At 36.7% G+C, this 12,969-nt stretch overlaps 1 protein-coding gene across 7 annotated transcripts in view; it reads right to left on the bottom strand.

Moving 5' to 3' along the window:
- The window catches only part of LOC123761006 (serine-arginine protein 55), a 34,795-nt gene extending 22,062 nt beyond the window's left edge, over positions 1-12,733 (bottom strand). For 2 of the 7 annotated variants that reach the window (XM_045746817.2, XM_069339498.1), the window contains exons 1-6: positions 12,584-12,733; positions 6,063-6,194; positions 3,937-4,007; positions 2,949-3,026; positions 2,143-2,215; positions 172-245 (exon numbers count right to left, since the gene is read on the bottom strand). In XM_045746817.2, coding sequence (XP_045602773.1) covers positions 172-245; positions 2,143-2,215; positions 2,949-3,026; positions 3,937-4,007; positions 6,063-6,188 — 422 coding nt within the window. In that variant the 5' untranslated portion in view covers positions 6,189-6,194; positions 12,584-12,733. Of the gene's footprint in view, positions 1-171; positions 246-2,142; positions 2,216-2,948; positions 3,027-3,936; positions 4,008-6,062; positions 6,195-9,849; positions 9,924-12,314; positions 12,538-12,583 lie in introns of those variants that run through there. The other 5 variants (XM_045746815.2, XM_045746816.2, XM_069339497.1 and 2 more) reach the window with 5 other exon arrangements.
- Between the last annotated feature and the right edge of the window lie 236 nt (positions 12,734-12,969).

Below are 12,969 nucleotides of genomic sequence, written 5' to 3'. Positions count from 1 at the left end.
TTAATAACAGACAAAGGGTTAAAGCAATAACCACCAAATTATCATGAAATTGCTCGTAATACTGTATATTGCTAATTTTGTTTAATACTTTACACAAAGAAAACATGATTGAACTAAAATATTTAAATCACAAAACATACTTTAGTCATAGCTATAAACAAAAATACTTACCCTTCATTTCTTCGGTATTTGTGTGCATCTGCGTACGTGACCTCACCAGCTTGGCGCATAAAATCTTTGAGATCCTGCAGAAAAAGGCAAAGAATTACACTTCCAAGGTTCAAAACAATTGGTACACAGAAGCACAAAACATTTAGTGGCTCCCTCTAAAAATCATCTCCCTGACCATGGACATATCCTCCAAGGAAGCCTAGAAGGGTAATGGCAGGAAGAATACATCCTCGGGATGTGTTTTCAGGGCATGATCGTTACCTTCATACCCCAGCTCTCCTTAAAGGCAAATTGCATTATTGTTGATAAACTATCTCTGCCCATAAGAACAAATTTATATTAAACTAAGATTTTTATAACATCACATGATTCCATGACAAGACAATTTGGCAGAAAATTATGAAGAAATGCATTGACAAAAGACAAAGAAGAAACTATGAAATACGCGTATCAGGCATTTATTGTTATACCTTAATTATAAATATGGGCTTCATATATCTCCTATACCTCTAAGCCAAATAGTGTTGACCCCACTGAGCATTTCAGCCTTGACCTCAGCGGGCCCCTGCAGCGTGTTAAACCGGCCAGCCACTCAGGACAAGATGACCGAAAGCCTGGGACGGAAGCCCCACTTCATGACACGCCTAGCACGGACCCTGCAAGTGGTCTGAGGGAGGGGGAGGGAAGGCTGGGCAGCAGATGTCTCCGCTCCAGCCCAACGAGGTGTCCTCACACCCACGATACGTTGCAGGGAAAATGTGTCCCACGTCCTCGTTCCCAACTTTCGTCCGTACGTTCCACCTGGGTCCTAGGCAGACCCAGTCCAGATGGTACCCTCGCCTCGCAAGACGAAACCCCACGTCTCGCCAGAACGACCGGCCCATTACGACGCTCCTTCGTCCTTGCTTGCGCGACCTTGCGCGTCCCTTCTCCTCTCCCATGCCTCAAGCTATTTCTCCTGCCCTCTCTTACGGTGTCTTCAAAAAGACATCGGCAGAATGTTAGGGTCTGTTTTAACAATGAAATAGCAACTCCGCTACTTGCTACACTCTCAAGAACCTTGAAGACAGTAGGAAATCCCTTTTATTTGGTTCTATGCTATTTCCAAGGCATATGAAATTTGTCCCTAGCCCTCAAAATAAAATACTGTACCTATTCCCAATAATAATTTATAGTTCAACTATTTGTTCCATCCCAATACTTACCCTTCTTTAAAAATGCTTTAAAGAATTCTTTTTTTTTTAACTAATTGTACTTAGTCTGAGCAATTTTGTTTAGCTATCTGATACTCCCAAATATATTACCTAATATCACACAAGATTATGTCTTGTTCTCTACAAAGATCTTTATAGAAAAAGAGTATCAGCAATGCAGAAAATAAGTCGCAAAAACATGGCTGAGAATTAGTAATTCAACCCCTCTACACATGAAAAAAGAAGGATAGCGACTACTAACAAGGGGCCATTTCTAAACGACACAATAATGCTTTCCTTTCTTTTCGTGTGGAGGTTGGGTTACTAAGTTACATGTCCAAGTTATTTTTAATACATCTGCATCAAAATAAACTAAATTCTGTAAGACCTCCCCACTATGCTAAATATCTGCCTTGAGAAAAAGTACCACCTAAGATGGAATATGAACCAATATGATAAAATATGACCCATTATGAGCAAATCCTGACAGTCCCTCCCACTATCGGTAATCAGCTGATCTACCAAACATCAATAATATACATCCTTGTATATAACCTGGTACTTTACACACCACCATTAATAAAAAAAGGTTAGTGTTCAGAGCGAGGAACGAGGTCAGTTTTGAATATATCACAACTTAATCTATAAAAACAAATGCAAAAAAGAATATTAAAACTTTTGAATAAAAAACAAAACATATGCCAATAGTTTAAAATTTGTATTTCATGAATTCCAATAAACATTAAACATTAAAACATGAATTAAGAATAAATCTTACCTGCCAGGACACTCTACTAGAGAGGTTCTCAACAGTTAGACGGTAATCTGTTCGGGCAGCCATGCCAAATCGACTGATAGAGAGAATAAATGGGATATCAATTACATAAGAATTAAGGATACGAGTACATTTATTATGTTCAATGTATTAGTCAACGATTAGTTACCAATCTTGATGCACCATAACAAATTACATTAAAACACATCTCAACCCTTAAATGGCTGTCCTACATTGCATTGTAGCATGGCAAAACATAGTTCACACACAAAATTAGCAGTTAGAGCCATTTAAGGGTTAACAATTATGAATTTGAAGAAATTTGAGTTCATATTTAAGACAATTCTACATATAAAATAAAGATAAATAAAAACTAACATGATAATGTTTACCACATGGAACAAATCTACCCTACTCCATGCAAAGTCTTTTATTCCCATTTATATTGAGAAAACAGATTCCAATTATTAAATGATAACACAAACCACATCTTCCCTTTACTCGTTATATCTCTAGTGGACAACGATGGCTTGTTTCAATTGCAAGCCTATTCTACGTAGAAAATAAGTCACAAAAATGTGAAAGAGAAACCAAACCACACAATATCAAGTAAAGTGAATATAATAGTTCATCCTGGACCCTTAAGTCATGACAACACTCTTTGACAAGGGTCCAGGACTAACCGAATCTTCAATCTTTTTATATTCGAGTTGGGTTATTAATATATTGAGCCTTTCTGCCATAAAAGGGTCTTCAGTCTGTACCATATACATAAAATGTTCCTTTATTCAATTTTGGAAAAGATTTACCTGGAATGAAATCCTCTTGGTGGTGGTGCCCGAGGCCAGCGCATCCGTGGAGCAGCACGTGCCTTCTCCACTGTTACTCTGTAATAAATCAGAAAATATCACGTTGTACTGTCAGAAACGAAACCAAATAATATGGTATTTCTAAGATTTATTGAATTTTTGACTACGAAAAAAGTGTAGGCATTACAGAACTGATGAACATGTAGTAGCAAAAGGATTAATACCATGATTCTAAAGATGCAAATGTTTCAGCACTGGAGATCTGAAGTGTGACAAATTAATAAATCCCAAAAACTTAGAGAGACCTAACTGACAAACTACTGTATTACAAAAGATAACAGACTTGATTGAGACAAAGCCAGATTATTGGTGCAGTGAAACTAATATCTGAAGATTGCAAAGCTTACTAGACAAAAATTTAAGAACTAGTATATTTGTGAATCTAATCCTAGAAGCATTTATGTACAGTATCGGTACATTTAACAGGCCATGAGAGAATGAGAAAGGGGGTGATGGGTAGATAGCCACATCATTGTTGGAACCAAGTCCCACCTCCCCAAAATGAGGTTATTTTTTACCTATAGCACCAACTTCCATTAAATCCTATTTACTGACCAGAAATTGCAGAAAGCAGGATATTCCCTTTAAATTTGAGTTTCCTGGATGTTATACAGAATTAAGCAAGAAACACCAATTGGTAGGATTTGTTTAGAATATGCAAATGAGAATGCAAAATTATATTTATAATCGAGGAATGCAAAATTTTTTAAACCAAAACAAAGGATTGAAAACCAAGATGGGTTCTAATTAAAAATGATTACCCATATACTGTACTGTAAATACTAAGCTCATGTTGAACACTACACCACACACCAGAAAATGAGACATTTAACTCATGTTGTCCAATACCATTCAAATTTAAGCCTACTTGAATAATTATTCATAAGGGTATAGCACCACCTTAACTTATCAGACATAACATAAGTACCTTCCACCAAGAAGCTCTTTTCCATTCATCTCGTAGACAGCATCATCTGCATCACGGTCATCGTCAAATTCCTTTAGAAAAAATACAAAAAACATCCAGAAGCTGAGAGCAAATAGCTTACAGATTTATCAGGTCTAATTACTAGAAACAATACCAAATAATTTGGCTCTTAGCTTTTTAATTGGGATTAATACCGTTAGTTATTTCATCACAAAAGCATCTGAAAATCAACAAGCTAAAAAATTTTTTTTTACTAAATGCAATCCAAATGTATATAAATAAAACATTTTAAACATTCAATATCCACAGTTAATATGTATAACATTGACCTCTAATTATCACACTATACTCTTAACCAAAGAAATATTTACTCAGCAGAGCACCTTTTAATAGTGATGGGATGACATTCTAATACCAATGCCAATTCCACTAATAAAAGTGATACAATTATCAATTCAGACTCCAATTTTAACAAATTTGTTTATTTTTCTGAAAAATTTCACACTTTAGTTTGGAAAAATTAATGATTTAATTTACTTTTAATGATCAATGAGCATGGTAAATGTATTAATATAATTGATTTAAGCATAGAAAACAACTGATAAATTAGTTGACCAAACCACACACTAGAAAGAAGGGACGTAATGGGACGGACCGAAACGTCGTCGTCGCCCCTTCACTTTCTAGTGTGTGGTTTGGTAAACATATTTCAGCCATGTTATTGTGACTTCTCGTTTGCAACTGGTAAATTAAGTGTAAATTGGTAAATTCAATGTTGAATTAGCTGTACTACTGGTCCTGCAATCACTAGTAAAAGATAAATGTACCACTTAATTTTCTTCTGTATCTTGTGTCTAACGCTAATATATATATATATCCTGCACTATATATTCTTTTAAATATTTTCTCGAAAGAATTCAATAATTTAGGCAGATATAGTTCACGAGTATTATAAACCCAATATCTTTAACAGAGAAAGTTTGAAGTACACTGCCATCATTTTTCCAATATATTTATGAATTTTGTGCTGTGGTCATTTATATTCCCACCCAATTTTACGTTTATGAAGTCAGCTGCTAGGTCGTAAAATGAAACTTTAGCTTACAGTGTAACGCTTGATAGTTTGAATTATTACCGAAAACAAGTTTTTTTATTAAATGTTAGAATCTTTTCAAGACTGAAATCATTGATTTATCTCAATTCAGATACCAATTCCTGTTCTGAAAATATTCAATTCTTGATACCAATTCCCATTAATCATTCTAGCATTACCTTTTTTTAAACCACACTAGCCAATCAAGGAATTTTCCTGACCCGTATAATAATTATATTTCCTCTGGCTGGAAGAATGGAGATGCACAGTCTCGGAAAAGCACACGCAATGCATTGGAGGGGATTTCTGGATCCCCTCCAAAAAGTTTTCATGTTCTTTTCTACAACCCCCCCATTGCCCTTGTTTGTATTTTTGCTATGCTTTATTATCTACAGTATTTAAAGATTATAAATTTAAAGATTTATAAATATATATTTAAAGATTATAAAGCTGGTGAATTATATTTTATCTTTATAGTTTATTATTATTATAAGCATTGGTAACAACGCGAATATGGGATATTCTTAAAACTATCTATTCATTTTAAATGTCAAATGGTACCAATGACATTCCTCATTGGTATAATGACTACACATTGTTCAACCAATATTATATAATTGTATAATTACTGTACATTATTCTTTATGTCTCAGCATGATCAAGAATCTTTATACTACAGTATCTGTAGAAATCTATGTAGCCCACTACTGTAAGTTTCAGTAAAATCATTTAGCCATCTGCCAGAAAATGGAGAATCTAGCAAGCATAGCTATCACTTTCCAAAAAAACTCATTTACTGTACTGTTCATAAGCCAAATAAAAATGTGAACATTAATTATGAATGTACTGTAACAGTATTTATTTATGTACATTTGTAGTTTCACTTTATTACGAGTTCTTAAAACTAATATATTTGAATGCAGTAGAAAGAACTGTAGCACAATGCCCATAAGACACCTGTAATCTGATTTTCATGCAATAAAAAACAGTATAGGCCTATTTAGGCACAAGAAAATTGAAACTATATACTTACCACAAAACCAAAGCCATTCTTGATAACAATGTCCCTTAATCTGCCATATGATCTGAAGAATCTGTCAAGATCCCTCTCCCCAACACGGTAGCTGAGTCCACCAACATACACGCGAGTGCCTACCATGGCGTCCTGTAAGAATATATTTTTTAATAATTCAGCATTCAACAGGTAAGACGAGCATTGAAAATAACATTCCAGAAAACATCTGGTATGTTATTTTCTAACATACCAGATGATCAGATCAAACTTGATCTGGTATAAACAATACCAGATTAAGCTTGCTTTTGCAAAATTTGTTAGGGAAAAAGCATAGTACATTTGAAAAATCATAACCAAGCCAACATATCTAGGAACATGAATAATGTTTTATCAAGTGCAAATGTCATGTACCAAGCACAGGATAGTGTAAAGAGTGCAAGACAAATAATGAGAGGCTAACATAACACTGACTCGAGTGAAACCTAGCTCTACGACCCACCTACATACTATCTGTCTCATACCTGATACACTGAACTTCTCTTACACTCCAATTGTGTCATATCTGCTCTTGTGGATGGAGGTGGCTTCAACAACTTCCACTTTCAGTGTATTCAAATTATTGCCTGCCTGGACAGATTTCAAGTAGTTCTTAAATTTCTTTGACTTAATGATGTATCAAGTTCCCTAAACCTATCTGTATAGCAGTCCCTTTTTTATAATGATGCAACCTCTCCTCTTTACAAGTTTATCTTTAATGACAATGTATTGTTCTGCAACATCTGCACATTTCTGGTTCATCAATTTTGCCTCCTTTTTCTCTATCATTGCACTGTGATGGAAGTCACAGTATTTAAATAGCCTGTCAGCGGGAGCATTTCCCTCCTAGTCATACCTGCTTGATGGGGTTCTGGGAGTTCTACTCCCCAAGCCCGGCCCGAGGCCAGGCTCGACTTGTGAGAGTTTGGTCCACCAGGCTGTTGCTTGAAGCGGCCCGCAGGGCCACATACCCACCACAGCCTGGCTGATCCGGGACTTCTCTTAGAAAACAGTCCAGTTTTCTCTAAGATGTCCACGGTTGTTCCGGCAATATTTCCAATAGTCGCTGGGAGGACGTTTAACAACCGCGGACCTCTGATGTTTATACAGTGCTCTCTGATTGTGCCTATGACACCTCTGCTCTAAACTGGTTCAATCTTGCATTTTCTTCTTCTACCCGACCGTCGTTGGCTGTACCTTCTCCCTGGGCAACTTGCCTCCGGCAGAAGAGACCAACCGTTCCAAATTGTCCATATCCTGCACTTCTCTGCTAGTTTTGGGGCCTGCATTGGCTTGCTGGTTTTAATTAAGAGGTCATTTCTGTAACCCTTCTGCTCTCACATGGTGGACCCACCATAACTAGTATGGTACCATCACTACAGCACTTATCTAGGCCCTTATCATCCTATAATCCCCACATCTTGTCACTAATCTTCCTCAACCAGTTTCATGGTCTCTCGCTTCCTTCAGCTTCACACCTTAGCATAACATTAGTCATGGTTCCATCACTACTTGACATTCTTGAGTTTCCTTTACCTAGTCAATTGTCCATTGATTTAAATCACCATCATTAAAACTAATCCTTGGTGCTCGCTTTTTCATTACCTGCAGCAAGGTCTCATTGCAATTGTTATATTCCTCCCTTGGACTTCTGGTATTTCAGGATGTAAATTATTGAAACCTCCACTTTCACATTCTCCACTATTGTTATACCAAACATGATTTTGCTGTATGGATATCTTTGGTACTTCTATATCCTCCAAAGGGCATGGTTGTGTATTAGCATGACTACACCTCCACCCTTGATCACCCTCTCCTTATTGCACGGTAAGTACTTATTGCATGGTAAGTACTCCTTTTTTGCATGGTAAGAGTGCAAGTACTTTCTTCAGATATCATCTGCTTGATGGGGTTCTGGGAGTTCTTCTACTCCCCATGATTTACGAGTTTGGTCCACTAGGCTGTTGCTTTGAGCATGCAGGCCCACATACCCACGACAGCCCTGTTACTCCGGCACTCCTTGGAGAAAATTATCTAGTTTTCTCTTAAAGATGTTGAGATGTTGCTGGGAGGATATTGAACAACCGTAGACCTCTGATGTTTATACAGTGTTCTCTGATTGCACCTATAGCACCCCTGCCCTTCACTGGTTCTATTTTGCATTTTCTTCCATGTCATTCACTCTAGTAATGTTATATTACTGTGTAGATTTGGGACCTGGCACTCCAGTATTCTCCATGTGTATATTATTTGATATATCTCTCATCCCTTTCTAACGAGTACATTTGGAGAGCTTCGAGACGATCCCAATAATTTAGGTGCTTAATCGCGTCTGTGTGCCGTACAAGTTCTCTGTACTCCATTTCAGCAATCTCTCCTGCTTTGAAGGGGGCAAGCGAGTACTCAAGACGGGACAACATCCTTCAGAGAAAAGTACTGTGGTAGTGGTGGCCTCCGTGACTTGTCAGTACATTCCATCTTGTTACCCATATAGCCTAAAATTATTTCCTAATCAGTATGACGTTAATACAATTGTATTGTACAATTCTGTAAAATTTAAAGTTTCCTTGAAAAAGTGTTTACATACATACAAGCGGAAAATAGTAAACGACAGCTACAAAGTTTGTCAGAACAGGGAATATTTGTTTTGCCATTATCATAAAGGTATAGTAACAAGATTTCACACATATATATATTGAGAAAATATTGAAGCTGTAAGTGTGATCAAATCCATATCCCTGAGTTTGCATGCCTGTCTGATGCCAGTTCAATATGGCTTCAATATTTTGTCATCACATTTTTATTTTATTCATTCATTCATATTTAAATACACTGCTATAATACATTTCAACTTTCTAGTATCTTTTATGCAACATTTATTAAATATCCCAAAAGAAAATGTGTAATGTAAACTGTTTGCTGGGTCATTAAAAAAGGTGTTGCATATGAACACCTGTTTTTGGTCAATCTTGAAATTTTAAAAGGTTTTTGTTATGGCAACTTTTTTTAATGCAATTTTTTTACATACAGCTTAAATATTTTAAATGAACAATTGTCTACGTGGGAAGCTTTGAAAATTTATAACCCCCCCCCTCCTCTATACCCTAGGACTGATGCTAGTGCTTGTTTTTCAACAAAACTACACCCTTATTTACCTTATGAACACGGCTAAAAAAAATTTTTTACGCTAATCAAACCTGCTCTTCTTTTTACCCATAAAGTATTAAACTATTTCTGATGACAAATATCCCCCTCAAACCCTCCCAGTACAGTTCATCATTCTTCATTTTACTCTTCATAAATGTGTATTTCTTATTTATGCCATGTACCCCCTCCACCCCAACATAGGCTGGCTGGTAGTAGCTGCAGTATCCCAGGAAAAATATTAAATGCCTTCATGCCCCAGCCCCCCAGAGAAGTACAATAATCACAGAGCCCAGAGAATAAATTTATCAAATGCTGAAAAATAGATTTTATCCAAAAATTAAAAATAAAATAAAAATTAAAAAGATAAACTAGAAAATTAATAAAAGGGCAAAAACTAGAAAGTACCTAGAGATGCCAAAGAACCACCACCATATTCTTTTTTATAACCACTGAGGTCACCACGAGAAGGTAGAGCGAGACTGTGATACCTAATGTAACCCACAATATGGGTCATATTGGTACCCAAAGCTTCAACCAATTTCTTTAAAGTTTATTGACATATTGTACTATTTCTCTAATTCGACTAACGTTCACAGCAGCTTAAATTTTTTGTCCCTAGTACCTTTTTTGACATCGTAACCAAGTGTTGAAATGCGCGCCAAGCTCGTCTGACGCCTTATTTACCAGCTGTCTCGTCTGTCAAAGAAAGGGGCCATATTTTGAGGTAAAATACAAGTTATTAAATTTATTGATATCTACTAATTTAGATACCAAAAGTTTACGTAAATATCAATAAAACGTGAGAGGGCCTTTCCCAAGCAATGGAAAACACTAAGGTAATTAATTACAAAGTATACACATTCGAAGTCGGATATAAACTTCACGGTCAATTATGCTGATAAAAAAAATAGGTACCCGGTAATTATTCTACTGAGAATGGAAACCTTCATTGGCTCCCCCTTGAAATCTATGATGCAACAAGAGGTCAAACATTTTTCAGACAAATAATAGCAAGACATTTTCAACTCGAGAAGAATGGTTTCTGTAACAGGCCTACGCAAAGTCCTTGTCAGTTAAATACCAGCACTGCACTGTGTAATCAACAAAATGGAATACAGGAAACAACCCTCCCGCCCCCCCCCCCCGTCCCCCGAGTTCTAAAGTAGATAAAACTAGCTGTCTACAGGATTTGTAATTATAAATGTTTCAATTTATTTTAGCATTCCATAGACTTCAAAGTTACAGGAAAGTAGTTCTCAATATAAAAATACACAGTGCATACACAAATTGACTCAAGCTATGATTATGTTCCAGAAGCATTGCCCTTACTTGTCAAGATGGGTTTCTTTCAGTCCTTAACAGACTAAATTTCAGTAATAAAGAATAATACAACACAAGACCATAAAAATCAATACATCAACCGAGGCTTAATTAAAAGTTTACAATATCAATATAATAGTTATACGAGTAAAAATGAGTTAACACTGAAATGAAATAATTTGTACAATATATTATATTTCTGCCCAGTGCTGTCAATGTCAAACGAAGAACTAACCATGCATGGTTAATTAGCAGGAGCATAGTAATCTACTACCCCTATCAAATCTGGGGTATGTATTACAAGATGGATATTAATTACATGTTAATGACAATATAGAAAACAAAATGAATCTCTCTAGATTCAGAGAAATACTCGCTAGAAAATAGGGTTGAAGATTTATGGAAGTAATAATTACAAAGATTAGTCATATAAATGAGTGTGGTTGACTATAACTAGTGCGCTCTCAGACTAGTATAGCTTCTATAGTTTCATACAGTCTTCTTAATACTGTATACTCTTGGGATTGGTTAAGACTTAACTGTGATATTACTTATATATTAGTCAGATATTACTGTGGTTTGCAAGCTATTTAAAAGATATGCCAGTCTTGCCTAGCCTCTACTTAACATACCGAAACCTAATCTAGCACAGCCTGTGCCGACAAGTCAATAATGGTCAAAAACCAAACCTCACATACAGTCAATACTCACAGTACAGGGTATTTACAAATTGTAAACAAGCCTTGTCTAAGCACCTGTGTACAATTTGTTCATACCCTCTAGGCTTGGTAAGAGATTCGGCCGCAGGGACCTTGACCCCTGAAATCACAGCAAGGTAAACCCTCCTAAATTTACATTACCATTTCTAGCGACCTTGACTGGGACAATTAGTAACACCATGAACTTAATAAATGTATGCCAAGTTTGATTCCTGGGTGTGATGTTTGGCAACTTTCCTTATGGCTAATGCTTTTCTTTCCTATAGTAAATAGGAACCCGAGAGTTGGCAAACTCTTGCAGCATTTCAGTAAAGCTTTTAAAATTTATCATTGAGTTAGGTTGCTTTAAAGTTGCTCTAAGCATGTTCGGTGGAACTGTCCAACTGTCTATAACTGTTTGTAGCCCAACTGTCATGGCTACAAAGTAACATGTCATAGAGACTTTAAAACCTATCTAACCGAACCAAACAACTTAAGCCAAAACATCTTAATCTAACGATATATACAATTTTGACAATCTGAAAGCGAGCCTTGTCAAAATTTCTTGATATTTGATTGTATCTTTAATCCAACTTTACTTTTATCCAACACCACCAATAACATGGTAACTAGTTAGGTTGCTACATTAGCTCTTAAAATTTATATGGAAACTGAATAAAGTTTCTATAAAAAAATAATCAAGCATTCTGAAGTCAAATCATTTACACGACAATTCGACTACCAATTTTCAGATTGTCCCAAACTGTACATAGTTAGGTTTAGCAGAGTAAGGTTTTAAAACTCGTCTTGGGTACGATATGGCTTATCTTTCTGAAGCCATATGGAGGAAAGAATTTGGCTTCCATGTTCTCAAAATTTAAGAACTCACAACAATTTCGTGCAGTACCTTTTCGATCTTAAATCATAAATGCACCTTAAAATAAATAACCTTTAAAAACCCACGTGCAAAAAGAAAGCTTGTCATAAATGGCAGGCCTGGAGGAGACTGGAGGAAAGTCATAAAAATTATTAACAAAATCAGAAATCAATCACATCTGCGGTCCTTTACCTCTGGAAACAACACTAGGAGCCACACAACACCTTCACTGTATACTAATCCAGTATACAAATCCCTGTAGTATGCCAGTTTATTGATTGTGTTTACCGATACGAACATTCAATATGGCGACTGGAGGAGGAGAAGGAAATACCAGCGCAGGCCACGACTATATTGGCCGAGGGGGCGCTCTCCTGCCTCGCCTCCGTCGTCTCTCCTTCCTCCTCGCTCTCACGGGGTCGTCCACCCACTTAATAAACTACAATGGCTATCATACTTACTCGGAATTCACTTCATAAACGGGAGTTTGTATGGCGGTGTGGAGCTAGTACTCGTGCAGGCTGCGTGTCACTGTGGGACTGGGACGCTACTGCGCACCCTCCTCTTATGCTGTCTGCGCACCTCACGCCCCCACCTTCTTCACCCCCCCCCCCCATTTGCGCATCTTCCCCTACCTGCTCACTCTCTTAAAGAAGCTTGGTATAGCATAATTGGTTACTGGATACTATTGATTATAGATGCAATAGACTCCTAAGCCTGTGAGTCTCGTCTCACAACATATACGCACACAGCCCCCCTCTTTTATGCGTAGCTAACCTCCAGTGCGCATCCACTCACATGCGCACTCTCTAAACAATGTATAAATCTTCTCAATTAGCATGTATAA

Source organism: Procambarus clarkii, chromosome 41 (assembly GCF_040958095.1).
Source record: "Procambarus clarkii isolate CNS0578487 chromosome 41, FALCON_Pclarkii_2.0, whole genome shotgun sequence".
NCBI lineage: Eukaryota > Metazoa > Arthropoda > Malacostraca > Decapoda > Cambaridae > Procambarus > Procambarus clarkii.
This window is presented reverse-complemented; position numbering and strand designations above follow the sequence as displayed.